This window comes from Neovison vison, chromosome 8 (assembly GCF_020171115.1).
Source record: "Neovison vison isolate M4711 chromosome 8, ASM_NN_V1, whole genome shotgun sequence".
Taxonomy (NCBI): domain Eukaryota; kingdom Metazoa; phylum Chordata; class Mammalia; order Carnivora; family Mustelidae; genus Neogale; species Neogale vison.
In genome coordinates, this window is record NC_058098.1 from 50,180,084 (window position 1) to 50,207,944 (window position 27,861).

The 27,861-nt window shown below is 42.5% G+C and overlaps 1 protein-coding gene across 3 annotated transcripts in view; it reads right to left on the reverse strand.

Moving 5' to 3' along the window:
* Positions 1-26,909, reverse strand: part of LOC122916327 (adipocyte plasma membrane associated protein) — a 61,840-nt gene extending 34,931 nt beyond the window's left edge. For 2 of the 3 annotated variants that reach the window (XM_044263577.1, XM_044263578.1), the window contains exons 1-3: positions 26,755-26,909; positions 15,200-15,316; positions 10,431-10,546 (exon numbers count right to left, since the gene is read on the reverse strand). In XM_044263577.1, coding sequence (XP_044119512.1) covers positions 10,431-10,546; positions 15,200-15,316; positions 26,755-26,846 — 325 coding nt within the window. In that variant the 5' untranslated portion in view covers positions 26,847-26,909. The remainder of the gene's footprint in view (positions 1-10,430; positions 10,547-15,199; positions 15,317-26,754) is intronic. The other variant, XM_044263576.1, reaches the window with a different exon arrangement.
* Between the last annotated feature and the right edge of the window lie 952 nt (positions 26,910-27,861).

Sequence of the window (27,861 nt, forward strand, 5' to 3'; positions counted from 1 at the left end):
CTTACTAGTTATGGGTCTGTTCAGGTTTTCTATTTCTTTCTGGTTCAGTTGTGGTAGTTTATACGTCTCTACAAATGCAACCATTTCTTCCAAATTGTCAAATTCCCTGGTGTATAGTTGCTCATAATGTGTTCTTATAATTGTTTACATTCAGGGTAACTACTGAAAGATATGAATTTAGTGCCGTTGTAGTGCCTGTAAGGTGACTGTTACTGTATATTGTCTCTGTTTCTTTCTATTTAGGCTCTCTTTTTGCTTACAGGACCCCTTTCAGTATTTCCTATAGGGCTGGTTTGGTGTTTACAAATTCTTTTAGTTTTTGTTTGTCCTGGAAGCTTTTTATCTCACCTTCTATTTTCAGTGATTACCTAGGTGGATATAGTATTCTAGGCTGCACGTTTTTCTCGTTTAGTGCTCTGAATATATCATGGCAGCTCTTTCTGGCCTGTCAGGTCTCTGTGGACAACACTGCTGCCAATCTAATATTTTTACCATTGTATGTTACAGACTTCTTGTCCCAGGCTGCTTTCAGGATTTTCTCTTTGTCACTAAGATTTGTAAGTTTTAGTATTAGATGATGGGGTGTGGATCGATTTTTATTGATTTTGAGGGGGGTTCTCTGTGCCTCCTGGATTTTGATGCTTGTTCCCTTTGCCATTTTAGGGAAATTCTTTACTATATTTTGCTCCAATATACCTTCTGTCCCCTTCTCTCTTTCCTCTTTGTCTGGAATCCCAATTATTCTAATATTGTTTCATCTTACCGTATCACTTATCTCTCAAATTCTCCCCTCGTGGTCCAGTAGTTTGTCTCTCTTTTGCTCAGCCTCTTTATTCTCTGTCATTTGGTCTTCTACATCACTAATTCTCTCTTCTTTCTCATTTATCCTAGCAGTAAGAGGCTCCATTTTTTATTGCACTTCCTTAATAGCTTTTTAAATTTCAGCTAGGTTAGATTTTAGTTCTTTTATTTCTCCAGAAAGGGCTTTGATTTCTCCAGACAGGGTTTCTCTACTATCTTCCATGCCTTTTTTGAGCCCAGCTAGCACCTTGAGAATTGTCATTCTGAACTCTAGATCTGTCATATTACCAATGTCCATATTGATTAGGTCCCTAGCCTTTGGTACTGCCTCTTGTTCTCCAACCACCCCCCGCCCTGCCGTGGTGAGTTTTTCTACCTTGTTATTTTATCCAGATAAGAACATATGAATGAAAGAATAAAATACTAAAAGGGTGGCAAAGACCTCAGAAAAATGTATGGTAACCAAATCAAAAGAGACCCCAAATCGGGAGGAGAAGAAAGGGGGTAAAAAGAAATTTTTAAAAAAGTTATATATATATATATATATATATATATACATATAGATAGATAGATAGGTAGATAGACAGATATTATTCTAATATCTATATATATTAGACTGATGAATAGAACAGAGCCACTCACTTGATTTAGGGTGTATTTTGGTCTCTTAGAACAAACTACCTCCCAAAACTTAAAAGAAAGGAAAATTTATATATATACAAAAATAACGGTAAACATGATGAAGGGACGGAGTATCATTGTAAAGAAGAAAATTTTTTTTTAAATTCTAAAAAAGGAATTGATAAGTTAGTTGGAAAAAGAAAGAAGAAATTGGAGAGAATTTGCTCAGACTGGAGACTAGAACAAAGCCCTGTGCTGCTGCCCCTCGGAACAATTTGTTACTTAAACTGTAACCCCTGGAGGATTTTACTAGTTGCCAAGCACATTTAGATATGGCCTTAAAAAATACTGATACTGACAACAGGTTTTTGGGGAGAAGGACGATGTACGACCATGAAGCTGGGCAGCTGGGGATGCCCGGCTCGCTCAGGGCGGAATGCCGCCCCTTCACAGAAGCTGGGAAGCTGGGGATACCTGGCTCGCTCAGGGCGGAAGGCTGCCCCTTCACCGAAGCCGAGCGGCCGGGAACGCCTGGAACGCCGCCTGCTTCAGGGAAGCCGAGCACCCGGGAACTCCCGATCAGCTCAGGGTGGAACAAAAACCGCCTGCTTCCCTTTTTCGTTATTGCTCCATTCTCTTCCCAGAAGTGCCCATTGTTAGATGAGTCCCCTGAATGTGCTTGGTTAACTATAAACCTTACCCTCCTCCTTGCTTGCCTGCAAGATGTGACTAACGTTTGACCTTCATCAGTCCTTCTGTTGGCTATTGTTTTCTATCTAATAAAAGTGAGACTGTGGAGTTGCTCGTGGCAGCAGTCCTTTTCGACTGTTGTCCCCTGCTCCCAGTCTTTTGCAGCTGACTTGTTTGTGCCTAATTCTTCTCTCGTTGCCGACTGGAAGCAGCAGCCCTGTGCTAGATTTAGGGTATATTTTGATCTATTAGAAAAAATTATATATCAAAATTCTTTAGAAGAAAAAACCCTATATGTATACAAAAAATAAAGTTAGATACAAGGAAGGATAAAATATGACTATAATAATGAAGGTTTAAAAAGATTTTTTTTTTAGAAAGGTATTGTTAAGATAAATTAGTTAGTAAATGTTAAAGGAGGAAAGAAGAAAATTTTAAAAAATTAGAATAAGAAAAAAATAAAATTAAAAAAATTAATTAACTTTGCAAGACTAAAGAATCATGGGGAGAAAGCCATGAATTCCATGCTTTGCCTTCCCCTCCTCTGGAATTCAACGGAATTCCAAGGAGAACATCGTTCTCCTTGATCAGTGAGCTTGGTCTTGGCTGGATGTTCTTGCTGATCGTCTGGGGGAGGGGCCTGTGGTAGTGATTCTCAAATGTCTTTGCCTGAGGCGGAATTGCACTGCCCTTGCCAGGGCCCAGGCTAAGTAATCTCCTCGGGTTTGCTCTTGGAAGCTTTTGTTCCCTAAATGCTTTCTGTAGAGCTCTGGAGGACAGGAATGAAAATGGTGGCCTCCCAATCTCTGGCCCGAAGAAGCAGAGAGCTCAGGACCCTACTCCTCAATGCACTGACAGAGAAAAGCAGTCAATCACTCCCATCTCCCTGGTCTCTGGTAGCACTTGAGCTCACCCAGCCTGTGACTGAGCATTTCTGTCTCTGGCACACAGCACCGCATGGAGTCTCCAAACCCAGGAGCTTCTTGGTGCCCTGTTCTTCCAGCAGAGGAAGGTGGGTCTCTCCAGATCTGCCACTTGTGGGGTCCCTGCTCAAAGAGCAGTGGTCCGACTGTGCCACAGATCACAGTTTAAGGTAACCCCAAGCTGAGAGCTCACTCCTCAGTTCCATCTCTTAGTCAGCTTCCCCACTCTGATACCTGTGAGCTCTGCTACACTCAGACACCCTTGATTCTTCTGTGATCCTGTGGAACCTAGACTACACTATCCCTGTGAGGGCTTCCCCCCCGCTCAGCCTCTGGAGTGATGTCCCTCAGTGGAGCAGACTTCTAAAAATTTGGATTTTGTGTTCCGTTGCTCCACGCTTGCCAGGGGCCTGCCCTTCCCCCCACTGTTGCGTCAGATTTACTTCTCCTCAGGTCCTACCTTTCAGAAAATGGTGATTTTCTGTTTCTAGAATTGTTACTCTTCTTCTCTTCGATCTCCTGTTGGGTTTGTAGGTGTTTGGAATGGTTTGATAACTATCTAGCTGATCTCCTGTGACCTGATGTCATTTCAGTCTGCTACTCCTTTACTATCTTGCCTCTCCCCCTCTCCTGCCTGCTTTTCTGCCCCACCCCCCACTCATGCCCTCTCTCTCAAAAAATGAATAAAATCTTAAAAAAAAAAAAGAAAATCACTTAAGTAATCTATAATATCAACAGATTAGAGAAAAATCACGTGATCATATCTACAGATGCATAAAAGCATCTGATAAACTCCAACACTCTTTGTATTTTATTTAATTTATTTATTTGACAGAGAGAGATCACAAGAAGACAGAGAGGCAGGCAGAGAGAGGGGGGGAAGCAGGCTTCCTGCTGAGCAGAGAGCCCAATGTGGGGCTTTATCCCAGGACCCTGAGATCATGACCTGAGCCAAAGGCAGAGGCTTAACCCACTGAGCTACCCAGGTGCCCCTCCAACACCCATTCTTGATAAAAATTTTACAATAGGATATTACTCATCAGAAATGAATACCCAACTTCTCCATCAACATGGATGGGACTGGAGGAGATTATGCTAAGTGAAATAAGTCAAGCAGAGAAAGTCAAGTATCATAAGGTTTCACTTACTTGTGGAACATAAGGAATAGCATGGAGGACATTAAGAGAAGGAAGGAAAAAATGAAGGGGGGGCATTGGAGAGGGAGATGAACCATGAGAAACTGTGGACTCTGAGAAACAAACTAAGGGTTTTAGAGAGGGGGGGAGGAGGGATGGTTTAGCCTGGTGATGGGTATTAAGGAGGGCACATATTGCATGGAGCACTGGGTGTTATATGCAAACAATGAATCCTGGAACACTACATCAAAAACTAATGATGTACTGTATGAAGACTAACCTAACATAAAAAAAAAAAAAAAAGAACAAGAACAACAAGAAGAAAAATATCTAGGGATCTAACTCACCCTAAATTAAACTAATGTAGTGTAGGTTAAAATTAGGTGGTAGAAGGATGGAGAAAAAAGTAGGGAACTAAATATATCATGTTTCACAACCTGTAAAAAAGAAAAGAAAAAGAAAGAAAGAAAGAAAGAAAAAGAAACTTTCTGCAAATTAGGAATAGAAAGGCACTTCCTCAACTTGAAAAGAACATCTACAATATACTGACAACTAACATCATAATTACTGGTGACAAACTTAGAAGCTTTCCTACTAAAATGAGGAGCAAAAGCAAGAATGTCTTCCCTTCACCACTCCTTCACAATACTGTACTAGAAGTCCTGGCTAATGCAATAAAAGAAGGAAATAAAAGGCATACTGATTGATAAGGGAGAAATAAATCTGTCTTTGTTCAAAGATGATATGACTGTCTATGTAGAAAATCCCAAAGAATCAACAACAACAAAAAAACTCCTAGAACTAATAAGTGATTATAGCAAAGTTTCAGGATACAAGGACACTATGCAAAAATCAATTGCTTCCCTATACACCAGCAATGAACAAAGAAAATTTTAAATTAAAAACAGAATAGCATTTACATTAGCACCCAAAAGAATAAAATATTTAGGTCTAAATATAGCAAAATATGTACAAGATCTATATGAGGAAAACTATAAAACTCTGATAAAAGAAATTTTAAAAAACTAAATAAATGGAAAGATTTTCCAGGTCCATCCATAGGAAGATTCAATACTGCAAAAAAGCTTAGTTGTTCCCAACTTGATTCATAGATTCAAAGCAATCCCAATCAAAATCCCAGGAAATTATTTTGTATATATCCTAAAACTGATTCTAATGTTCTTATGGAAAAGGAAAAGATCCAGAATGGCCAACAAAATATTGAAGAACAAATCCAACAGTATGACACTACTTGACTTCCAGACTTACTGAAATGCTACAGTAACCAAGATATTATGGTAATGGCAAAAGAATAAGACAATTCCATTAGACCCACATAAATTAGTCAACTGATGTTTCACAATATAATCTTACATAATATATTATAATATAATGGAGCAAAGACTGTATTTTCTCCAAATGGTGCTGAAACAACTGGACATCCACATGTAAAAAATGAATCTAGACACAGACATTACACCTTTCATGACAGTTAACTAAAAATGGACCTGAATGTAAAGCACAAAAGTATAAAACTCCTAGATGAGAAAATAGGAGAAAATTTAGGTGACTTTGTACGTGGTGAAGTCTTTTTAGATACAGTAAAGACATAATGATGAAGAAATAACTGTTGTTGGACTTCATTAAAGGAAACTTCTGCTCTGTGAAAGACACTGTCGAGAGAATTAGAAAATAAGCCACAGACTGGGAGAAAATATTTGTAAAATATATATCTGATAAAGGAATTGTTATCCAAAATATACAAAGAACTCTTAAAATCAACAATAAGAAAATGAACCCAATTTTATAAATGGCCAATAGTCTTAGATACCTCACCACAGAAGATATGCAAATAGAAAATGAGCATATGAAAAGATGCTCAACATTACATGTCCATTAGGGAATTGCAAACTGAAACAATGAAATACCACCACACATATCTCAGAATGGTCAAAAATCAAAAACACAGACAACACCAAATGCTGATGAAGATGTAGACCAACAGGAATGTTCATTCATTGCTGGTCAGAATGCAGAATGGTTCAGCCATTCTGGAAGATAGTCTGACAGTTTCTTGAAAAACTACATATATTCTTAGAATCCAGCAATTGTGTTCCTAAGTATTTACCCAAATGAGTTGAAAACATAAGTCCACACAAAAACCTGCATGTGGATGTTTATAGCAGCCTTATTCATAATTGCCAAAATTTGGAAGTAACCAAGGTGTCCTTTAGTAGGTAAACAGAAAAACTGGTACATTCACACATGGAGTATTACCATCAATAAAAAGGCATAAGCTTCGCGGATTGGAAGAACAAATATTTTCACAATATTTCACAATATTACTGAAAAGAAATGAGCTGCATGGACTGGAAGAATAAATATGCTACATTGAGCAATCTACACATTTAGTGCAATCCCTATCAAAATACCATCAATTTTTCCCAAAGAAATGGAACAAATAATCCTAAAATTTATATGGAACCAGAAAGGACCCAGAATAGGCAGAGGAACGTTGAAAAAGAAAACTAAAGTGGGCAACATCACAATTCCAGACTTCAAACTCTATTACAAAACTGTAATCTTCAAGACAGTATGGTACTAGCACAAAAACAGACACATAGATCAATAGAACAGAATAGATAGCACAGAAATTGACCCTCAACTCTATGGTCAACTAATCTTTGACAAAGCAGGAGAGAACGTCCAATGAAAAAGTCTCTTCAACAAATCGTGGTGGGAAAATTGGACAGCCACATGAAGAAAAATGAAACTGGACCATTTCCTTACACCACACATAAAAATAGACTCAATGGATGAAAGACCTCAATATGAGACAGGAATCCAACCAAATCTTTGAGGAGAACAGGCAGCAACCTCTTTGACCTCAGCCACAGCAACTTCTTCCTAGAAACATTGCCAAAGGTAAGGGAAGCAAGGGCAAACATGAACTATTGGGACTTCACCAAGATAAAAAGCTTTTTTTGCACAGCAAAGGAAACAGTCAACAAAACCAAAAGACAGTTGACAGAATGGGTGAAGATATTTGCAAATGACATATCAGATAAAGGGCTAGTATCCAAAATCTATAAAGAAGTTATCAAACTTAACACCCAAAGAACAAATAATCCAATCAAGAAATGGGCAGAGGACATGAACAGACATTTCTGCAAAGAAGACATCCAGATGGCCAACAGACACAAGAAAGAGTGCTCAACATCGCTCAGTATCAGGGAAATACAAATCAAAACCACCGTGAGATACAACCTCACACAAGTCAGAATGGCTGGCAAGGATATGGAAAAAGGGGAACCCTCCTACACTGTTGGTGGGAATGCAAGCTGGTACAGCCACTCAGGAAAAAAGTATGGAGGTACCTCAAAAAGTTGAAAATAGAGCTACCCTATAACCCAGCAATTGCATTCCTGAGTATTTACCCTAAAGGTACAAATGTAGTGATCTGAAGGGGCACATGCACCCCAATGTTTATAGCAGCAATGTCCACAACAGCCAAAATATGGAAAGAGCCTCGATCTCCATCAACAGATGAATGGATAAAGAAGATGTGGTATATACATAATGGAATATTAAGCAGCCATCAAAGAAACCCAAAAACCAAAATCTTACCACTTTTAATGGCATGGATGGAACTTATTATGCTAAGCAAAATAAGTCAATCAGAGAAAGACAATTATATGATCTCACTGATATGAGGAATTTGAGGAACAACACAGAGTATCATAGGGGAAGGGAGGGAAAAATAAAACTAGATGAAACCAGAGAGGGAGACAAACTGTAAGAGACTCTTAATCTCAGGAAACAAACTGAGAGTTGCTGGAGGGGAGGGGGATGGATGGGGTGGCTGAGTGATGGACACTGGGGAAGGTATATGTTATGGTGAGTTCTGTGAATTGTGTTAAGACTGGTGAATCAAACACCCGTACCCTTGAAACAAATAATACTTTATATGTTAATTTTTTAAAAAAGGAATGAGCTATGAAGCCACGAAAAGACATGGAGGAACCTTAAGTGCATATTAATAAGTGACGGAAGCCAATCTGAATAGGCTGCATGCTATATGATTCCAATTCTGTGACATTCTGGAAAAGGAAGAACTATGGAGAACACTAGAAAGATAAGTGTTGCCAGAGGTTGCAGGATGGTAGGGATAAACAGGTGGAGCTCAGAGGATTTGGGGGAATTTTAGGACAATGAAACTACTCTGTATGATATGATAATGGTGGATACACATCATTCGTACATCTGTCCAAACCTATAGAATATATGACACCAAGAGTGAGCCCTATGGTAAACCATGGCCTCCATGTCCTAATGACATGTCAGGATAGGTTCATCTATTGCAACACATGTTCCACTCTGGTGTCAGTGTTGATAACAGAAGAGGTTGTGTATATGTGCTGGTGGGGGGTGGGATGTATGATAAACCTCTGTACCTTCCCCTCAATTTTGCTATGAATCTAAAATGCTCTATGAATTGCTCAACACTACATCAAAAACTAATTATGTACTATATGTTGGCTAATTGAACATAAAAAATAAAATAAAATAAAATAATATAATATAATATAATTTATTTAAAACAATAAACGCATGTTAATTGGTGATTGATTACTCTCCCCACATGCTCCTGAGGCCAGTGCCTTCCTCCACTGCCAGCTATATCCCCCAAGACAACTCCAAAAGGCAGATGGGAAGCAGTGGTTCCCTGGGGCCTAAGCATACCTGCAGAAGGGGTAAGAGACCCCCACTGTGCCTAACAGTGTTCACAGAGAGAACAACCAACTCCTTTAAGGAAAAAGGCAAGCCCTGGTGCCATGGAGCAATGAGGTGTCAGCCCAAGAGGAAAGGGAGGGGACAAGAGAAACATTCTCTTTAAAAGATAACAAAAAAAGATTACTCTTATTCCTTGGAGTTCCAGTTTAAATATCAATTTTGGCTTTTCACCAAAAACAAAACTTGTTATATTAATAAATGTCAGTATCTTTTGAAGAGAAATACAAGTTCTATCATGAAAGGCCTATCCCTCTTACAATTTTGACTGCCAGACAAACCACTAACATTTGCAGAAAGGCACCAGACTAGGTCCTACATCCAATAGCAGGGGAGAGAGAAGGGGTCCATCCCACTGAGGGACGGCCATGCTCTGCCCAAGGCGAAGCCACACACACGGACACAGGAGTTTACCACCGCCGCACAGAAGCATACCATACTGCCCAGTGACACGGCATCCCCCAGCAAGATGCTCAGAAATCCTCACGCCATTTTCAGCTCTTTGGTAACTGTGTCTTTTTTTTTTTTTTTAAAGATTTTATTTATTTATTTGACAGAGATCACAAGTAGGCAGAGGCAGGCAGAGAGAGAGAGAGAGAGAGAAAAGCAGGCTCCCTGCTGAGCAGAGAGCCCGATGCGGGGCTCGATCCCAGGACCCTGAGATCATGACCCGAGCTGAAGGCAGAGGATTAACCCACTGGGCCACCCAGACGCCCCTAACTGTGTCTTTTGATTCTGGAGCTTAATCTTCATTCTAAAAGGCAGATAATGCCTAGTGGCTAGAAACTCAAGAATTAGAACCAGATCCATGTATAGCTCTCAGGTTTGGGCAAGTCTGAAGCAGTTAAGTTACCCTTAAGCATACCCACCAAAGTCAGCTTCAAACAAAACAAACCAAACAACCTAACAGTGGAAATCATTTGTATTCTTTTTTCTTTTTTTTTTAGATTATTTTATTTAAGAGAGTGTGAGCTAGCATGAGCAAGGGGAGCAGCAGGCTGAGGGAGAGAGATAGGGAGAAGCAGACTCTCCACAAGCAGGGAGCCAGCTCGGGTCTCAATCCCAAGCCCTGGGATCATGACCTAAGCCAAAAGCAGACACCCAACCCCCAACCGACTGAGGCACCCAGGTGCCCCTCATTTGTATTCTTTTCAGAAATGGAATCTTTGCAAAGACAAACTGAATGAAGAAAAATGTCCTATCGAGTAACACCTATCTTTGATTAATGAGCTAAACATCAGTGTATGTTTCCTTTTTCCTTTCAATTTAATGGGCCCAACACTTTGAACAGAATGAAGTGCTCCACAGACATGAACTCAAAACTTGTAACTCAGAGAGCTGAGGGGTCTTGTCTACAGCTGAGGAGGACAGCCAGAGCCCCCCCCCCCCACCCAGGAGCAGGGTGCATCAAGGCTGCTCTGGCAGAATCCCCCCTCAGGGAGCCTTGAAGTTTCAGGGCTTTACTCACCCCCAATATTTGCTATGGACTCTGGCCCAGTAAGTTGATTTTCAAACAGCCTTTCCGCCTGTTGTAACTTCATATTTGGTTGCAGAACACCAAGCAAGAGAGGGGGTTCTTTGAAGCTGTAAAATAATGCAATTATAGGGATTTGTCTATAAGAAATACATGAAGAAAGTGTTTACTGAGGACCTTCATGCGTAACTCCCCATTCTTTGATAAAGAGGGCATACTGCAATAACATCCTTAGTTGCCAGAAACACAAAGGCTAAAGAAAACACCATTCTAGGAGATCAGAAAAGGTCATAGAATTAAAAAACATTAAAATATGATTATGGCTAATGCAAGAACTTTGGTAATCAGCTGAGAGTATCTGGGGCCTCCACTTACTCAAGCTCCAGTCTCAGTCAAATGCCCTGACAAAGGTTAGACATCATCCCACCCTCTGATTCACATGCCCTGGCATTTATTTTTCAGTGTCTGCCCAGTCATTAAAATCCCAACTAAGACAGAGAGGAGGGGTGGTGACATCCCACAGCTGATAGCCTTGCTTCCTACTTCACAGAGAAAACAGAAGAAACAAGAGGAGTTTGTCCTGGCCTGGTGTCACCAACCTATCATCCAGCACAGGTGCTCTCTGCCTCCTGCCTGTCCCTCTCGGAGCCCAGCCAGGTTTCTCTCTGAAGCCAGCTTACACTGGGCCCTGGACCCTTCCTCTGACAACAGACTGAGCTCCAGGAATCTTCCCTCTCTGCTGGTCCTTCTCAGCCTTCAAATCCTGCTGGTGGCACTTTTGGAAGGCAGACATGGTTGAAGGTCCTCTCCCCATGTCCTCTGCTACCACCCTGGTCCAGGCCACCATCTTCTGGCCCCTGCTTCCTCCATATTCTCTACAATGTATATCCTCAACCCAGCACTGTGCACCTTGTGAAATACATTCAGATCACAGCGTTCAGCTCTCACACCCCTGCAATGGCCCCATCTCAGCTAGAGCCTATGGCCTTGCAGGGGTGCCCTTTCCCCTGCAGTCTGGCCAGTCACCTCTCTCAGGTCTTCTCCTGTCCATTCTGTCCTCTACAGGGCCCTCCCCGCCCTTAAATCCTTGGCACCAGCTCCTCTGTGCTCTGCCCTCACCTTCTCAGGGAGGCCTGCTCTGACCACCCAATATAATACACCAGACCTCCCTCCAAAGCGAAGTTCCTGACACTCTATTTTCTCTATAGCACTTAGTAGCTGCTCACTTCTCTGTTGCATATACTGTCTATCCCCACTAGAACACATGGCCCATGAGATCAGGGATTTGTTTTGTTTTTCACTGCTGTATCTCAAGCACCTGCCATATAGGAGGTTCCCAACCAACACTGCAGGAAGGAGGAAGAAGGGAAGGAAGGGGCAAAGAGGGAAAATATCTCCCAATTCCTGCCCTACCTTGCCCTCAAGCAGGGCAGTTTCCTAGTCACCGTTCCAGAGTGGGAGACCCAAGAGGGAAGGGGTAGCTGAAGCTGTTGAATGAAAAAGAAGCTTCCCTGTCTTGCCCAACCCTTCCCTTTCCAGCAGAACACCTACTGCCTCCCCTGAGTCAAGCATGTGCTTAGGACACAGCACAATTTCCTCTGAATTAAACTCCCCCAACCCACCCCCCTTTCACTCTACCCTGCCTCCCAGTTATGGCTTTCACCTGCTTTAAAAGAAAAAACAATCATGATTTAACTAGGAGTTAATAAAGTTATTAAAAGATATTAAGTTAATAAAGTTATTAGATAAGTATCTACCTAATAAAGCTACGAGTTTTACTTCTAAATGAAGAGAGCAGGGCTGCAACCTGCATACTTTGTTGAGAAAAGCCTAGGATATGGAGATGGACATGGCTAGGTTTGAATTCTGACCTTGGGAAGGTCAGCCCTCCCAAGGTGCACATGAAGACTGAACAACACAGACAAGCATGTACAGCCAAGGGACAGAGGACAGTACACCCGAGACTCAGCCACCCCCTTCTGCCCAATCCTTGACCTTGCCTAATTCCCTATACAAAGGAAGTCCTCGAGAAATATTTGTAGCATCAACCTAATCAGTATTTCATGCACCATCCCTGCCAACAAGCAGCCTGAGTATTATCTCAATAGGGAGGCAAGAAGAAAACTTATATGAGAAAATGCAAAGGATGGGCAAGAAAGGGCCCTAACTCCTGCAGCCTGAGCAGCAGGAGCATCAAGGAAGAATGGCCTCAGGAAGGCCAGCCAGGCCACATGGACCCTTGCTAAAGCCTATGAACTCATAAACTCTTATCAGCTCCCTGTTAATTCCCAAGTGCTGCTAACTCTTATTAAGTCCCATTAACTTCATGTGTCAAATGTACCCTGAAAGAACTGACCAAAATCCTCCAAAAATCAGAATGTCTTGTATGTCCTATCTACCACAGTCTGTACATTTTCCAAACAAGGAAGAAAGAAGGGTGCCTTGCATGGCAGGTTTTTGACAAGGCCCTGCAACCTTCCTGGTGACTGCTCCCTAGAACTAAAACCAACTGCATAATAGTCCATTCTGGAGGGGCCTGCACCCATCTTCATTTTTCTCTGTGATTTCCCGGCAATTGCTGAGTGCGGTCTCAGCTCTCCCCCGGAGGACATGGACACCAGAGGTAGACTCTCTGAGGCACTAACGTCAGCCATCCTCCCTCCTGTCCAGCTGGCCGGATCCTGCTCCCCACGGCAGTCGCTGGTGGAGAGAACAGAGGTGCAGCAGAAGCTGAAAGCTCTGCTCTCCCGTCAGCATCAATACTGCAACCACCCACTTGCTCCACACAGTGTGCTTCCCTTCCTTGCTCTTCTTGCTCTGAACAGAGTTTGAAAGAAGCCCTTTTTGCTGCTGCTGTTAGCATTTTGCTCCAAACTTCAGCTCACTTCTGTTCTTCTACCTCCTCCAGTCTTCTGCTTTTGTTCTGCATTTTGGGGTTGCCCCTTCCAATTATTGAGCAAGTCACCTTCTAAGTCTGAGCATGGGAAAAATCCCTGTCAGCCACCCTGGTTTCACTGGGCTTCTCCTCCCTCCCCTCCTCACAAGGCTCATTTACTCTACAGAGAGAATGTACTTTGTACAATTTCAAATCCTTAGTGGGCCACTTTCCCTTTCAGTTTCTGGTCAGGAGCACACACCTGTCTTTCCTTTGAATTTCTTCACTCTTCCCACATATAAATTCACCTTTACTGAGATCAAAGGTCTCCAGTCACTGAAGCTCCATGTTCCCCTGCTCTTTTCACTTTCCTGCTCTTCTCCAAGGCTAACTCCCCAGTCCAGATTTTGATGCCCAGCTGTGGACACAGCTCACACTCCCACCTTAGCCAACTAGATTATTCAGAAAACCCCAAGTCAGTTTCTATTTGGGGTAGGTTGAGCCACATCCTTCTACATGTTGACGGGGCTTAGCAAGAGAGAACCCCTATCACCCACAGTGTGTCCTGAGAGCCTCCCCACCAGTCAGGACACCAAGCATGCCCTTGGGCCTAGCTCAGCCAGAGGACAAATGGAGAGGTCCACCAACACACCAGGAATTAGAAGTCAACACTGTCATGGGTCTACAATGCCTAGGCCTACACACAATCCCAATGTTATGCAAGCTAATTATGTTTTAACAGCACCATATACGTTACTAATTCTAAATCCAGCAACAGAAAAAGTTGACTCATATACAAATGTCACTCTAAGGTAGAATTGTGTCCTCTTTGTATCTTTGTATTCAGCTACCTACCTTAAGCATTCTAAATGCTGAATGCATTCTCAGTGAACTGAGTACAATATAAAGCCTTAATTTTTATTTATAAAACACTTACACATTATTCAATGTTATATTCACTCTATAATGGGACACAGTTCTTGCCTGAAGTTTTTTTTTTTAATTTTTTTTAATTTAAAAAAAATTTTTTTTTTTAAGATTTTATTTATTTATTTGTCAGGGATAGAGGAAGAGAGAGAGCGAGCGAGCACAGGCAGAGAGGCCTGGAGAGGCAGAGGGAGAAGCAGGCTCCCTGCCGAGCAAGGAGCCCAATGTGGGACTCGATCCCAGGACGCTGGGATCATGACCTGAGCTGAAGGCAGCCGCCCAACCAACTGAGCCACCCAGGCGTCCCTTGCCTGAAGTTTTTAAAATCACTTAAAATAAACTTCCAAAAGCTTCACCTCTCTGGAAAGTTCAAGAGCAAAGGGGAATTTACTCGTCAAACCAGATTGCACAACCCTTTGGCATAAGCTCAAATCAATGTCATAAATCAACACACCATTAAGAGCCTGGCTCTGCATTACTATAATTACAAACATGAATGCATTTCATAGGGTCCTAGGTAAATACTATTTTTTTCAAGTTATAATGGACTACATTACTCATAGATGCCCACCAATGAGAGGTAACTTAGGAAAAACAGATTACTAATTATAAGGCTTTTGAAAAAATCAGTACTTAACAAAATTTAAACAAAGGAACTTAACCTTTTTGTGTGCTTTTGCCACTTCAAATGAATTCATGTTAATTAACACATAAACTTCTCTTATTGGGGATTTTTCTGGGTTGTATATGCAGTTTTTCATTTTTGTTTTTGAAATCTTATGAACAATACCATTCATATATTGTGTAACATCTGATTCCATACAAAACTCAAGCATTAAAAAAATCACAAATATCTTTCTTTCCTAGTAACTTACCTTTCAGAACAAATTGGGTATCCTAGACATTATCCCACTCTACCCTTGAGAAGCAAGCCCTCCCAAAAATGACCAGGACAGCTCACCTGAGAGGCTGTGGGTCTATGGGAGACTCCAGGAGCAGCATGGCTCCAAGCAGGGGAACGGTGAGGGAGACAGCCAGCATCAAGAAGGTCACTCGGAACACACGGCCACTAAAGGAGCTGCCAGAATCAGGGAAATACAAATCAAAACCACAATAAGATACCACCTCACACCAGTCAGAATGGCTAAAATTAAAAGTCAGGAAATGACATATGCTGGTGAGGATGCAGAGAAAGGGGAACCCTCTTACCCTGTTGGTGGGAATGCAAGCTGGTGCAACCACTCTGGAAAACAGCATGGGGGTTGCTCAAAAAGTTGAAAATAGAGCTACCCTACAACCCAGTAATTGCACTACTGGGTATTCACCCTAAAGATACAAGCATAGTGATCCAAAGGGGCATGTGCACCCAAATGTTTATAGCAGCAATGTCCACAATAGCCAAACTATGGAAAGAACCTAGATGTCCATCAACAGATGAATGGATAAAGAAGATGTGGTATATATACACACTGGAATACTATGCAGCCATCAAAGAAATGAAATATTGCATTCGCGATGACGTGGATGGAACTAGAGGGTATAATGCTTAGCAAAATAAGTCAATCAGAGAAAGACAAATATCATATGATCTCCCTGATATGAGGAAGTGGAGATGCAATGTGGGGGTTGTAGGGGGTAGGAAAAAAATAAGTGAAACAAGATGGGATTGGGAGGGAGACAAACCGTAAGAGACCCTTAATCTCACAAAACAAACTGAGGGTTGCCAGGGGGAGGGGGGTAGAGAGAGAATGGTGGGGTCATGGACATTGGGGAGGGTATATGTTATGGTGTGTGTTGTGAAGTGTGTAAACCTGGCAATTCACTGATCTGTACCCCTGGGGCTAATAATACATTATATGTTTATTAAAAATATGTAAATAAATTATAATTTTTAAAAAAGGAGCTGCCAGAGATGGAATATACAAAGGTGATCAGAGCGGCTAAGATGGGACAAGTCCAGCTGGTCTCAAGGCCTGTGAAGCAAGAGCAGGCCTTTAGTCTGGTCTCATTGCGAGACCACTGACCCCTGCGGCTTGTGATGAAACTTTAGGACTGTTTGCTATGATTGGCAAACATGCTTCTGTTCTTTTTTTTAATCTTCCAGCTGTGTGGGAAAGTCTTATCAGTTATTTGCCAGATAGTCTGATAAGCTGAACCTTCAATCCTCTAATGGAGTCTCCCAAGAGGGCAAATCAGAGAACTGGTAAAAACAAAAATGGAATAAAGAGTGCGATGATGTAATGCAAACACACCCATCTACAAGAGAAGATGTGTTTACCAAAAGCCACTATTTCCTAGTATATGGATTTAAAGCAGCAACGTTCAGTCTTATGGGTCTCTAAGATTCCCAGCTTTGGTGGATAAAAGAGATAAAGACAAATTCATGAAGCAAAGAGAACACAATACAGCTTGCTGAGAGTCTGATTCTCCAGTCATTTTGCCAATCACACTACACCTTCAAGAATTCAGAAGCAAATCTCAGCTCTCGACCTTTAGAGGGCTGACAGATACTGACAGTTACTCACAAAGAATCTATACAATCACAATTCCAAGTCATCACTACTAAAGGCTTGGGAAGATCTAAAAGCTGCCTTGGGAATCTTGTGTGAAGTTTTTGGACAAATGACCAATGGTAACTAAAATACCTCTCCAACGATCCTCACTGACATCATTACTCATGTGGTAAACAGCACATTTAGCCTCTTTGCTACTTCAGAGGATCATTACTTGCTTTAAGTGCATTCAAATTCATTATATACTTACATCAAGATTAACTTTAAGCAAATAAAATCATGTGCTCCTAAGGTGGAGAATATTTCCCTATTCCCCCCCCAAAAAAAAAGTTGACTTAAAAAAAAATCAAGACTCACACTTAACAAACACTTCATCAAAGGGCTGTGTTTTGTTTGAGTCTTGACAGGCTAGCCTTCCACTGTATAAACCTGATTCCAGGTACAGTACAGAAATGTGGGGCCTAAAGGCCAGCTCTAAATTCCCCAACAGCCAGCTATGCCACTTCAGGCAGGTTTCTTCACACAAAGCCCATGGGCTCCCCACTATGTAAGAGGGTTTTGTAACCTCAACGCCCCACCCAATTTAAATATGCATGATTTTAATAAATGAAATGGCAGAAAATAAAGCATCTGTTTTGACCAGTAGAAATGAAAAGCAAAGGGAAAGAAAAAGAGGAGAGAGGAGAATATTCTCCCCTAGTGCCTCCAGAAAGGGACACAGTCCTGCCGACACCTTGACTTCAGCACAGGGAGAACTGTCCAGGACTACCTAAAGTCAGAACTGCAAGTTCATCCAGTGTTGTTGTTTAAGCCATGATGTATGGGGTCATTTGTCATGTCAGCCATAGAAAACTAATCTAGTTTTCTAATTAAATTAGTTTCGTTGCCTGGAAGTAGGGTATTCCTGCAACAAATACCTGAATCTGTAGAAGTAGCTTTGGAATTGAGCAGCAAATAGAGGAAGGAAAAATACTAAGAAGTAGGATAGAGAATTTTGTCCAGATTTCCTTAAACAGACTTGGTAGAAAAACAAATGTTAAAGACTCTACTAGCTAGGACTCAGAAGGCAGTGAGGAGCATGGTAGAGGAAATGTACATCATCTCAGAAGATGCCTAAATCGTTGGGAACAGACAGACACCAAAGGCGCCACTGATAAGGGCTCTCAAGGATGTCAGAAACAAGTTATTGGAAGCTGAAGGAGAGCAGATCCTTATTATACTACATCCTGCAGCAATGTGGAAAGCAGAACTTGTAAATGATAAGCCGGGATGCCGAGCTAAGGCCCTTTCCAAGCAGAGTGGAAGGTGCAGTCTGGTTTCTTCTCCTTTCTCTTCCAGAGCAGGACAGTATAGGGAGTAGCACTGAGCACTTCCTTTTGCCTTTGACATTTCCCCCTTTGGTAATGAGAACGCTATTCTGTGTCTATCTTCCTTCTAATAATCCTTCAAAAATGAATTTTCTTCCTAACTTCCCTCTCTGCACTCATATAGGGCTCAGAGCCCAAACCCTACCCAGGCAAAATGAAAGGTCGCCAGCCTTTCCCTCTTGCTACCTGGGAAAGGAGGTGATCCATCCTATAGACCTGGCTGGGAGAGGCCAAGGGTACCCAGGCTCCTGGAAGGGATCCCTAGGAAGAGAAAATCCAGGCCAACCTCTACCTCCCAGCCCTTCTCCAATCTCCAGGACCACAGAGTCTTCTAATGCAACTGACTGATGCCACTCAAGTGTGCAAGAGCACAGTGCATGAAAATGCACATATGGCATGGGATCAGCTGCGAAACTGTCACGACAGCAGGCTGATGCAACCTGCTGAGAGGTCTGAAAAGAAGAATGATAAAAACAATGACAATAAGAACATGCCACACAACATGCTTCGTGTGGGTAACTAGCTAGGTGGAACTATGTATATCTCTACTTTTCAAAGAGAAAAGTGGTCAGAGAAAGACAAGTGTGCCCATAGCCCACTGCCAGAACTGAAGGAGCACAACAGAGGGCCAGGTCTGGTTCTAAAGCTGCAGTCACCATTAACAACGTCACCTGCTATGGACAAGCAGACAGAGAGAGGACCTACAGCCCTCAGGGCCAGAGTTGGAAAAACTCAGAACAACTTGATCATGACATTCTGCACATTTAGTATACATGGGATCATACAATATGTGACCTCCGTGAATGGCTCCTTCCACTCAGCATATGTTTTGAGGCTCATCCAGGCTGCAGTACAGATCAGTAACTCATTTATTTTCGTAACTCAGCACTATTCCTTTGTAAGTATATACTGGCTTATCTCATTTTACTGTGCTTCACAGACATTGCATATATTTTTTTTTTTTTTACAAGTTTAAGGTTCAAGAATTCAGTGGAGGAGGTAACTGCTGATGTAGTAGAAACAGCAAGAGAACCAGAATCAGAAGTGGAGCCTGAAGATGTGGCTGAGTTGCTGTAATCTCATGATAAAACTTTCACAGATGAAGAGTCGCTTCTTATGAGACTGACGCGCTACCTACTGCGCTAACGAGGCACCTGAGTCGCTTCTTATGGATGAGCCAAGAAAGTGATTTCTTGAGATGGGATCTACTCCTGGTGAAGAGGCTGTGAAGATCCTTCGAATGACCATGGGGGAATTAGAATAGCACATAAACTTAGCTGATAAAGCAGTGGCAGATTTTGAGGGGATTGATTCCAATTTTGAAAGAAGTCATATCAGTGCTATCAGCAGCATCACCTGCTATAGAGAAACTGTTTGTGAAAGGAAGAGCCAATTGATATGTCAAATGTATCTTATTTTAAGAAACTGCCACAACCACCTTAGGCTTCAGCTACCATTGCCCTGATCAGTCAGCAGCTCAAATGACAGTTAGCATTCTTGGACAATAAATTATTTTTTAACTTAATGTAAAGGTATGTACATTGTTTTCTAGACATAATGCTATTGCACACTTAACAGATTACAGTATAGTATAAACACAACTTTTCTATGCACTGGGAAACCAAAAACTTCATTTGACTCATATTATTAAGATAAAAGTGGTCTGAAACTGAACACACAATTTCTTAGAAGTATGCCTGTATCACAAGTGGTTTATCTACTCATTCCCTGACAGATATTTGAGTAAGAGGGGGAAATAAGGAGTGATTACTTAATAGGTAAAAGATGTTTTTATGGGGTGATGAAAAAGTTTTGAAACTAGAACATGTTGCCTAACACTATATATCACTAAACTATATACACTCTAAAGCAGTTAATTTATGTCATGTGAATTTCACCTCAATTTTTAAAAGTGTTAACAGTGATGAAAATGTTCTAAACTTATATTATGGCGATTCTGGCAAAAATTTGTGAATATACTAAAAACCAATGAACTGGACATATTAAAACTACGTAAATTTTATCCTGTTAAAAAAACAAACAAACAAAAAAGTCAATGACCCAACTGTGCAAACTGCCACTCTGAGGCCAGGATGCTGTAACTTAAGTGATTTTCTTTAAATGGACTAAAGTCTTTTAATACAATAGAAATAACAGAGTATCTATATGGTAAAGCAGGACTGTTTACAAGTATAACTGACAGAAATGGCTGACCCTGTGGTTCTTTTACAAGCAGAATCCCAAGAGAGATAAATACAGAGGCACATGGTGAGGCTACACTGCACAAATCATTTGGGTAAGGTCCAATAAGGAAGTCCATGTCCTTGAAAGGGGGCTGATGTAATCACTCCTCCCCCACCTCCCCAGCCCAGGAGAGGTGCAGTCCCTTAGGGGAAACTGAATTGTAAAATCTTTCACCACAGAGCTGTCATTAACATAAGTGGTGACAATGGCCAAAATGCTACTTGACCTTTTCCTTACCTGACATGATTCCACATAAAACACATCCTTCTCATTTGTCTTAGACTCCTATACTGTACATTCTTATAACACACTGTAGCTTACATTTTTTAAAATCTTAAATTTAGTAATCCAACTCACAGATTGTGACATGCTGCTTGAACATCTGGTTACCCCTTCACATAACAGTAAAAGGCTCACTGATCCCCAGAAGAAAAAGTCCAGCCAGGACTGAAAACGGGCGCTTCCAACTAGAAAGGCAGCCAGACACTGGGAGCCAATCCTTGCCAGAGTTCTAGTGAATGCCCTCTTACAATCACAGTCTAAAAAGCTGAAGGAAAATTCAGAGGCCACCCAGTCCAATGTTCCCAAATGTGGTCAGTCCCTGGCCTGCCTACACCAGATGACTGGGGCAACAAGGCCCAGGAATTCTTAATGGGCAAGCCAGCATGGGACTGGGGAGCCTTTTTTCTTGTGCTCCTCAGTTGTCCCTGATGTGCAGCTGGATACCACCAACCTCATCCAACTCTCCACTGGGTGATAATATCCATCAGCATCCCCCTGGCTGCTCATGAGACACAGCCTCTACTGGAAAGTTCTATGGTCAAGTTTTACAAACAACCACTTAAACTCCTTTAGCAGTGCTGTCCAATGGAACTCTCTTGGTAATGAAAAGAAATGCAGCAACCACTAGCTAGGTGTGGCAGCTGAGCACCTGGAATGGGGCTAGCATGTTATCTACATGAGCCAAAGACAGCCACTGTGTACTGTATTTATTTCCTCACTACAGGCTGAGACCCATTAGCTCAATAGGCCCACCAGCACCAAACTCAAACTTTTATAGACAAGGTTATTTTAAAAATAGCCAAACAAGCAAACTTCTAGCCATTTAGAGTCTGCCTGTTTTGCATACTCTATAAATCTCACCAATAGCAGTCACCCATTGATAAGACAAGGCCTGGATATTTTAAGGCCCTGAACTGCTGCTGTTGCCCCTGGAGCTCTCTGACCCAGAGACTCACCTAGATAGAGGAGGCTGCTCTCTTACCCTCCTCACTAACCTCCCTTTCTGGACTGGGGCCCTTCTCCTGCCATCAGATAATGCTCTCACATGCAAATCTGTCCAAGTGTCACCCAATAAAGCTTGTGTGTGCCACTGCCACCTCATATCCATATCTTTTTTCCTTTATCAGCCCCCAAATCCCTCAAGCTCCCTACACTGTAAAAATGAGGAACTGAATTTTTAATATAGTCCAATCAAATTAAATAGCCACATAAGGCAAGCGGCTGCAACATCAGATAGCACAGCTTCAACTCACTTAATCCTTCACACACAGCATTTAATAATCAACCACACACACATGCCAGGTACTACCCAGGGCCCTGAGAGTTTCCCGCCCTCTATATATTCTAATAAATAAGCAGATACCAGAGAGTGATAAGTACAACAAAGAAAAACACAACAGGGTCATGGGCAGGAGGAGGGGGAGGGCTGGCCACAATAGGGGTCAAAAGCAGGTGACCTCTGAACAGAGACTTCAGTGAAGGTAGGAAAATCTCAAACACCTGGGGCAGAGGAATGCAAGCAGAAGTAACAGCAGGGGGGCGCCTGGGTGGCTCAGTGGGTTAAGCCGTTGCCTTCCGCTCAGGTCATGATCTCAGGGTCCTGGGATCGAGTCCCGCATCCGGCTCTCTGCTCAGCAGGGAGCCTGCTTCCCTCTCTCTCTCTCTGCCTGCCTCTCTGTCTACTTGTGATTTCTCTCTGTCAAATAAATAAATAAAATCTTTAAAAAAAAAAAAAAGGAAGAAGAACTAATAGCAGGACTCAAGAACCTGGCATGAGTGAAGAACACATACTTTAAGGGGTTAAGTTTAAGCCCCCATTCCCAACCCTTGGCCACAGAGACAGAATGGCCAAGGCAGGCAGGCAGGCTGAGGCATGGTAAGTGAGGGGAAGTGCCTGCCAGAGTGCAGGATCCATGTTCATGAAGGTTACAGCATAAAGCAGTTCCCTAATTATTTTATGGGAGACATTGGCTGCTTGGGTCACCTCATGCAACATGTTCTAAGACAGACACTTTCTCTTTGCTTGCACTGACTGGGCCCAGATGAGTGCCCTCAGGAAGAGCAAACCCTTGACCTCCTTCCTTCACAGGCAAACCATCCCCAGTCCTGCAGGAGTCCCTCAGGTGGTGGGGCTTGCAGAACTTTCCTGGTTATCTCAGAGTTTGTAAAAATTCCACCAAAATGCGGTGCCCAGAGCTCAAAGCAAAGCTCTAGCCTAAACCATAAATGTCACTCCACAAAAAGGCTTTAATTGTCATGACTGAAAAGCAAGGAGATTTCACATAAAACTATGGGTTTCCAGCTTCTCTTGAAAAAGCAGAGATCTATGAAACCTAAGGCTGCAGGGCAGGTACACAGGACTTTCCGCTCCTCAAGACACACAGGCTCTTGTCTCCTGGCCCCACACCTGCTCCAGACCTTAACACACCAGGATTTTCTAAGAACTAAACCAAATGATGGATGTATGTGCAGTGCTAAGACCAGGGTTTGGAACAAGAAAAGTGCTTCATAACTGACAGGTAGCAGGACTGCTGCTCTTCTGGAGGCATCTGAGTCTGTGACTGTCTGGCAGTGGAACCTCTGTACCTAAGCTCTGGGCACACTTATTTTGGCCCAAGGTTCATTCCTACAAACTCACAGTCACCTATAATTCTGCCTTTCCTCCACCTTTGCCCCCTGCCTCTGCACACCTGCCTCACGTTAACTTAAATAAAGGACACTCCATTTATCCCTCTCTATTTTCACTGACAAAGTGTTGCACATTTTGATGTTTCAAATCATATTCTTTCCCAATCTGTGCTGACACATCCAGGAAGGCTGGCAACTTCCCTCCCAGATGCAGTTTGGGAAATAAACTTTTTTGCTCCAGTCTCTTAGAGAGCCCAAAGTGATGCTCACCTCCTTGAGGACATCTGCACCCTGGAATTTCCTACATTTCTAAGCCCAAGAGAGCAATCATGGTGATGCAACAGGAGCTGGCAATAACTTTTGGCTCAGCCATGTGTTACAAAATCCTCTGTAACTTCACCAGGCAAACCTAAAAGGTGTTCTCCATCCCCTTCAGCATACAGAACATCAGGGCCTTGAGTCATAGACTGAAGGCTCCATGAGATCAAAAACAATCTGTGTTTTTTTAAAAAACCTATTAGTCACAAATCCATGGACCAGAGCCCCAGGTATCAAGGTGACCCCTGAACCTGAAAAAGTTAAATAGCAGCAAGCCCAGTCTTTTAACTGACTGCACCTTGAATTTGTTGGTTTCTCACATTCCTTTACACTGGGGCTCCCTGACTATAGATGCCTTCATTCATTTTAGCATTGAAAATAAGTTATAAACAAGTTAAAAGAACGATCTGAAACATACATCCAAGGGGAGGGCTGAGAAGAAAACACTGATTCCTGACTCCTCATAACCACAACTTCATGATGGCCCCATCTTTCTCTCTCCCTGCCTTCCTTAATCTTCAGTCTTAAAAATGGAAAAGGAAAATGAATATAGGAGGGATTCTTAATTAGCTTAAAATCCTTTAGAAGTTTACTGAAAAACTGTTAAAATTTGAATATACTCACTCTTCAATCCTTAACAGTTACACAGAGACATTAAACAGCTACCCTCTCTTCCCAGACTGAACTATGTTCCAAAAGAGAAGGAACAGTATTCGTGTTGCAATCCTTCTGACAGAGTTTGTAAAGCATTTGGAGAAATTGATGCCAAATAACAGTAATTAAAAGTTTTCACTAGTATGTTAAAGTGCATAGCTCATCTATATTCCACACTGAAGAAAAGGAGTTAATGACCACATTCCTCAGTATAGCTTAAATACAGAAATTCAAGAGTTTTGGCATAAAACCTTATTTCCAAAGCATAATTTAAAAATACGCTTCTCAATCATTGTCCAGTTCCCAATGCTGTCCTCACTCATTCATTTCTGCTTCTCCTTTGACTCCACTACTCTAACTTTATATAAACCACTTTACTCCCATAGACTTAGGTACCCTCAGCTGTCAAACAGAGCTAACATTACATTTCATGTCAAGAGTCAGGAGACTAGCTAAGGTATCAGTAAGTGTCCCATCCACTAAAATCTACTGTCTTATTTCTGTTCTCTTGATTGAAGAACATACCATTCAAGGTCTTCTTTTTCCTGCTTAGCTCATCTAAAATTTACTCTACAGTTGTCAGATTTCTCCTTCCTTCAGATTCCTTTACTTCACCCACTATACACAATGCTTTCCTGTCTTTTGGTGAGTCCTCAACTTTTAAGGTAAATCAAGAAAACAGTGAGGCACTAGACATGATCATAAAAGAAATGAAAAAAAAAAGAGGAGAATCGCATGAGAAAATAAGAAAAACAACTACAGAACTACAATAATAAATGTAGAAAAAATGACAACTCACTTTAAAAAAACAGACCATTACAGATACATAGAAATGGGGAAGAGAAAGAGAGAAATACAGGAAAATAAGAATAACATTCATGGAGAGAAGTCAAGAAAATGTCTTCAATACACACGGTTTTGTAAAAGGTACAGTCGAAAAGAACAGCAGCAGATGATGATTCTGTAACATCCAGTTCATCCTGCCATTAAGTCAGAAATCCCACAGAGAAATTGAAAAACAATTTAATTAAATCTGCCCCTCTATCATGTGGTCAGGAGTGTCAGAAAAGCCTAGCTGAGAGTTGGGTCCATCCAAGTGCTCTCAGGTGCCATACGCCCTGGTTTTACCACACTCCACCTCAAGGCAAACTCAGAGCCAGCTGCATTTTCATTTCCCATGTACAAGTACATGAGCAAGGCTTGCTTTCATGGTTTCTGTAGTGCAGCCGTGCCAGTCCTTGTATGTCCATTCTAAAAGGCTCCTCAGTCATCAGCAGGCCATGACTTCACAATATCCACAATCAGTAAGGTGACCAACTTGTCCTGGTTTGCCCAGGGTTAGCAATGAAAGTCCTGTGTCTCTGGAAACCTCTGAGTTTATTCAGCATATTACTGACCTTCCCACTGGCCCTAGGAGTCAAATATCACCAAACTATCTTCTCTGCAAATTGCCTTTCTAAAACCCAAACACTCCTTTCTGCAATAGCTCTCCTTCAAGTGTGCCCTTTTATTATCATCAGTGAATATTCAGTCTGTTCCCACAAAACCTAGCCCTCATTGTGTACCACAACCCTAGGCACACCAATAAATATTTCCAATATTTCCATCAACTTCGAGGCTATCGGTTCTACAACTTTGAGGTTGGTGTGCAGAAGGCCTCTTGGTCCTCCCTAAAAATTTACAGTTATGAGACTCAGGAGACAAAATTAAAGGGGGAAGTGTAAGTATTATATTTTTTAATGCATGTCTTCAGTTTTAGCTAACAAAACATAGTATACTCAAATTCTGGAAGGTTCAGAGACGTGAAGGCCAAAAATCTGAGTTTGTTTTGTTTTTTAATTTAGGTAGGCATCAACTAGTTTTCTATGCTTCTCCATCCCTATCAGGAAAAATCTGCAAGCCTAAACTCTCACAAAAGTTGCTTAACAATGTCACTTCTGTTCTCTACATCTTCCTGAAAACCACAGTGAAAACTGGTCACACAACGAGAGGTGGGAAGGTGCAGAAGAGCAGGTGCAGAGTCCAGCTCTTCGCAGGAACAGGAGCCGCGACTCGAGCATGCTTTCGGACTTCCTTTCAGAACTGGGACAGCGGGGAGCTGGGAAGACCTAGGCCCGTGGCAAGGTGGCAAGGTGGCTCTCCCCCGGGGGACTGGGTAGGCCAGTAGGAAGGATAGGAAGGAGGGGGCGAGAGAGCTTGAGAAAGGCGAGGAAGCCTTTTACAGCTCTGTAAATTAGGGAAGGAATGAGGAGCAGAAAGGGGCAGATGTGGAGCGAAGCGGTCTCAGGACCCCAAGAACCAGGGAACAATGCTGAAATTGGGCGCAGGGTGCACCCAGGCCTTAAGGACCTGGCAAGTGCATTCGCTTGGTGGGAGCCTGTTTCTTCCCCCATGAAATGAGTTTTGCCCGGGAAAGTAAATGGGATGAAGCCTGCAGAGCGCCTGGCAACGCATTTACCCAATTGCTGTTACTGCCATCCTAGTGGATACAGAGGGTCGACCCGGCATACCTGCCGTCCTTGGCCTCGGGTGCCTGGCCATCGTCCGTGACGACCTGCGACCGCAGGGGCCGCCGCTGCCGCAACCCGTCCGCCTCACTCATGGTGTGAGCCCTCAGTCGTCAAGCCCGCCATTAACCCGGACAGAGGAGTACAAGCTCTGCCCCGGGCCGCCCCGGCCCACCCCGATCCAGGCCACGCACCGCCCTCGGCCCCGCCCCGGCTGCGCGCGGAAGTGACGTCATTGGCTCGCTCCTTCCGTCAGCTGCCATGGCGCCCTCTAGAGCGTCCGTTGGTCAGCTCTTCTCGGCGGGCTGGAGTGGAAGAGGTCGGGGAGGCCCCTGGCCAGGTGCGGGGCTCGGAAGTGGGCCCCGATCCAGTGAGGACGTTTCTGAAGCCCCAGATTGCCGGTGGTTTAACCCCGGGCACTTACAGCCGGGCCTTTCGCTTCCTGAGTTCCTTTCACTGCTGGCGTTGGAACCCCCGCTGTCGGTAGGCGGGTGAACGTGCACATCGGCTGCGCTGGCTGAGGTGGTGGCCGCTTGTGTGGGTAGAATGTGGCACTGCATGTTAAATGACAAAGAGCCTGGTTCTGGTTCGTATAGGTGGGGTAAATAAATAAATAAACAAACAAATAAAAATTAAAAAACGAGTTGCATTGGAACCTGGTTCGTATAGGCGTGGTAAAAATTAATTAATTAATTAATTAATTAATTAATTAACGGGTTGTATTGGAGGCTAGGAGGGCAGTAATGCTCACCGGAAAATCATATGACCTTTTACAAACAGATCCCTTTAAGGGGAAAATTTGGGACATATATGCTGTTCTTCAGATTAAGGCCACTGAATATTAAATCTTTTTGCTACAACAGAATGTTTGATAAGGTTTGTGTAAGGGTTACCCTTGGAAGCAAAAGCGGGGTATATAGAAATCTCTGATTACAACATAAGGTCTAAGAAAGCACAAAGCAATCCTCAGTTCATCCATTTAACAATATTTTAATCAGCTAGGTATATCTCTAGGTGCTGGAAGGTGATGGTGAGCAAACCATAGACAAGCTCCCTCACTGAAATTAAACTGGTGAGAGATGACTTTAATCAGGTTATCATAAAGATAAA